This window comes from Arachis ipaensis, chromosome B05 (genome assembly GCF_000816755.2).
Source record: "Arachis ipaensis cultivar K30076 chromosome B05, Araip1.1, whole genome shotgun sequence".
NCBI lineage: Eukaryota > Viridiplantae > Streptophyta > Magnoliopsida > Fabales > Fabaceae > Arachis > Arachis ipaensis.
Genome location: NC_029789.2, coordinates 47,467,965 through 47,472,167, shown reverse-complemented (window position 1 = coordinate 47,472,167; position 4,203 = coordinate 47,467,965). Strand labels below are relative to the sequence as shown.

The 4,203-nt window shown below is 41.2% G+C and overlaps 1 protein-coding gene across 1 annotated transcript; it reads right to left on the bottom strand.

Moving 5' to 3' along the window:
* Positions 326-1,432, bottom strand: LOC107640566. Its single transcript, XM_016344080.1, has one exon. The coding sequence runs from the start codon at positions 1,430-1,432 to the stop codon at positions 326-328; it is 1,107 nt and encodes a 368-aa protein (XP_016199566.1).

Sequence of the window (4,203 nt, the reverse complement as noted above, 5' to 3'; positions counted from 1 at the left end):
AACACACATTCATAGCTTGAATTTCATCAAATTTCATCAATTTTTTCCCAAAATTTCAATAAGAATTACTCATACAAACAATCAATTTCAAGCACAGCCAAACCATATCATAATCACACAACTCAAACNNAATTAGGGTTGTTACATTCTACCCTCCTAAAAGAAAATTTTTCCCTCAAAATTTCCTTTACCTGTAAACAGGCTCGGATAATCGTCCCTTACCTTATCTTCGAATTCCAAAATTATGCGCAATAGTTAATGAAGGGAAGGAATATATTATACCCTTATTATATAGTACATTTAAAGAGCAAGTCTTAACATAACATTAACCTTGGATCACGGAGTCTGAGTACAGAGCATCATCAACAGTCATGGTAGATATTCGTCCTAATATTTGGGTTCTGACTGGATCTTGAACAAACCTATTTGGGCAAGCCCTGGCCATATGTCCAGGTTCTCCGCAAGTATAACAATTGTTTGTTCCATACTGACAAGGTCTATTACCATGATCTTTCCCACACCTTGAGCATATCGAAATACCCTGAGATTGACCTCCTCGTTCCTGTCCTAGATTATAGTTATGGTTGTTGTTGTTGTTGCGAGCAAGAAAATCACCATTCCGTTGATTCCTATTTTGGCGCCGATATTGATCATTGGCTTTAAAGTTGCGACCTTGAGGGGCTAAATTCTGAATAAGGTCTCTTCGTGAGGCCTCCCTACGATCTGCTCGAGCTATCGCCGCCTTCTTCGAACATTCTTCCACTAGTTTACTTTTATTCACCAGTTCAGCAAAATTTCGTATCTCTAGCGGAACAACAGAATTCATCAGTTCTTCTCGGAGTCCTCCTTCAAACTTCAGACACTTCCATTCCTCAAAGTCGGCCGGGTTCCCTTGACAAATCTTGGAGAAACGGCACAAGTCATCGAACTTACGGGCGTACTCAGCAATAGTCATATCCTCTTGCTTCAGTTGCATAAGCTCTATCTCCTTAGCGTCACGTGCCGCTCTCGGAAAATACTTCTTATAGAATTTGTCCCTAAAGGTATCCCAAGGAATGTCACCTTCATTTTGTTGCAGCAGTCGCTGTATCCCCTGCCACCAATACTCAGCCTCTCCTTCGAGCATATAGGTAGAAAACTCTACATGTTGGCCTTCCGGAACATGTTGTGCTCGCAGTGATCGCTCGATACCTCGGAACCAGTTGTCGGCATCAGTCGCAATGAGTGTACCTTTGAACTTAGGTGGATTCACTTTCAGAAAAGTAGCAAGGGTCATGGGTTTATCAGGATGCGCTGGATCAGCCTCATTGTTCCCATTATCCTCTCCATTTTCATTTTCATTTCCATTTCTCACTCCAAGACGCTCAACAGCCCTAGCAGCAGCCATTGCAGCCTCACGCACTGCATCAGCTACAGTGTTCATCGTAGCCATAAACGTTTCCTGATCTCTCTCTCGGTTATCACTAGGGTTTTTTTCCGCGCACTCTGTCTCCGTGGTCTCATTATAGCCCTATTCACACCAAACAATCATTATTAAGGTGATCAGTCTCAATATTTCAAGTTAAGTGTGAACATTTCCTAAAATGAAAGCACAGAAACGATCATGCAATACATATCATTAAGATATCCTATAAGCATGAGACATATGGTATGCGAAATTGTTACTTAGGTTGTGAATTGTTGTTCGAAATTGATTCCCTGGTGATGGCACCAAAAACGGATGCACAGAACCATGGTCTAAACATATCTTCACAACTTCGCATAACTAACCAGCATGTGCACTGGGTCGTCCAAGTAATAAACCTTACGTGAGTAAGGGTCGATCCCACGGAGATTGTTGGTATGAAGCAAGCTATGGTCACCTTGTAAATCTCAGTCAGGCGGATATAAAATAGTTATGGAGTTTTCGAAATTAATACTAAAAGAAGGATAGAAATACTTATGTAAATCATTGGTGAGAATTTCAGATAAGCGTATGGAGATGCATTCGTTCCTCTGAACCTCCGCTTTTCTGCTGTCTTCATCCAATCAGTCTTACTCCTTTCCATGGCTGGCTTTATGCAAGGGCATCACCGTTGTCAGTGGCTACATCCCCTCCTCTTGTGAAAATGGTCCAAGATGCCCTGTCACGGCACGGCTAATCATCTGAGGTTCCCGATCATGCTGGAATAGGATTCACCCTCCTTTTGCGTCTGTCACTACGCCCAGCACTCGTGAGTTTGAAGCTCGTCACAGTCATTCAATCATTGATCCCTACTCGAAATACCACAGACAAGGTTTAGACTTTTCGAATTCTCTTAAATGCCGCCATCATTCTAGCTTACACCACGAAGATTCCGATTAAGAGATCTAAGAGACACTCATTCAATCTAAGGTAGAACGGAGGTGGTTGTCAGGCACGTGTTCATAGGGAATGATGATGATTGTCACGTTCATCACATTCAGGTTGAAGTGCGAATGAATATCTTAGAAGCGGAATAAGTTGAATTGAATAGAAAACAGTAGTACTTTGCATTAATCTTTGAGGAACAGCAGAGCTCCACACCTTAATCTATGGAGTGCAGAAACTCTACCGTTGAAAATACATAAGTAATGAAGGTCCAGGCATGGCCGAAGGGCCAGCCCCCAAACGTGATCAATAGATCAAAAGATAATCCAAAGATTCCAAAGATCCAAAGATATCTAATACAATAGTAATAGGTCCTATTTATACTAGACTAGTTACTAGGGTTTACAGAAGTAAGTAATTGATGTATAAATCCACTTCCGGGGCCCACTTGGTGTGTGCTTGGGCTGAGCTTGAGTGTTGCACGTGTAGAGGTCCTTCTTGGAGTTGAACACCAGCCTTTGTGCCAGTTTGGGCGTTGAACTCCACTTTGCAGCTTGTTTCTGGCGCTGGACGCCAGAATTGGGCAGAGAGCTAGCGTTGAACGCCAGTTTGTGTCGTCTAAACTTGAGCAAAGTATGGACTATTATATATTTCTTGAAATCCCTGGATGTCTACTTTCCAACGCAATTGGAAGCGCACCATTTTGAGTTCTGTAGCTCCAGAAAATCCATTTTGAGTGCAGGGAGGTCAGAATCCAACAGCATCAGCAGTCCTTCTTCAACCTCTGAATCTGATTTTTGCTCAAGTCCCTCAATTTCAGTCAGAAAATACCTGAAATCACAGAAAAACACACAAACTCATAGTAAAGTCCAGAAATGTGAATTTAACATAAAAACTAATGAAAACCTCCCTAAAAGTAACTAGATCCTACTAAAAACATACTAAAAACAATGCCAAAAAGCATATAAATTATCCGCTCATCAACACACAACAGAGTATGAAATGAAGCATAGTCAGTCCACTCCCTAGGCTCTACCGGGAACGAACTGCTCTGATACCAAATTGTAACGACCCAATTTTCAATATGTCTAGATCATACCGGAAACTGAGCGTTACCAATTTGTCTTCCTAATTATTATCTATTATTTATCATATGAGCCTGATTCGTTGTTAAAAGCGTAGTTAGTTAGTGAGGTACTTTTTTTTTGAAAATGTTTGAATTAATAAACAGAATCATTTATAATCAATTCACTAATAATAACAGATAAAACAGTTATAAGCAACCACACATAAATACATCACAAGCAGCTAACAACATTTAGTGATCCAGCCTTTATTAAAGTATAGACTTTTAGTTAGAACACCCCTAGATATAGCTAGATAATAACTATATACATATATATACATACAACATCCCAGGTCCTGACCTGTTCAAGAGATCCCTAATCTGGCACCTAGGCTAGCCTAGACTCTATACTCACCTAGTCCCTCTAAACTACTAAAGCGGGGGAAAGTACGTTCTAGGTCTTCAAAACTCAAGTCAAGTGGAACGTCACCAAAAGGTAGAACATCATCTGCTACTCCTCTGCACGATCATATGTCATCAAAGAGCGTCTCTCAAGTACTTCATCGAGTGGCCACATAACAGCAACATCGTACGGAGGACTTAGGCTAAAGTTTGTAGAAAAGCGGGGTGCAGACGTTGGCTGGCCTCATAGTATATACATATAAATAGGTAACGGAGTTCACTCTAGACTCAGAAAACTATTTAGAGTGGAATCCTTTTTGTGAACGATCGTCAGCGAACTACGGAAGGGTACTCATGCTTCCATCTGAAGGGGGAAGGGAGAGAGAAGGGGTAAGAACTGGGGAGT

Coding starts and splice junctions, on each gene's coding strand:
- LOC107640566 (XM_016344080.1), bottom strand. CDS start 1,432: ATGGCTACGATGAACACTGTAGCTGATGCAGTGCGTGAGGCTGCAATG.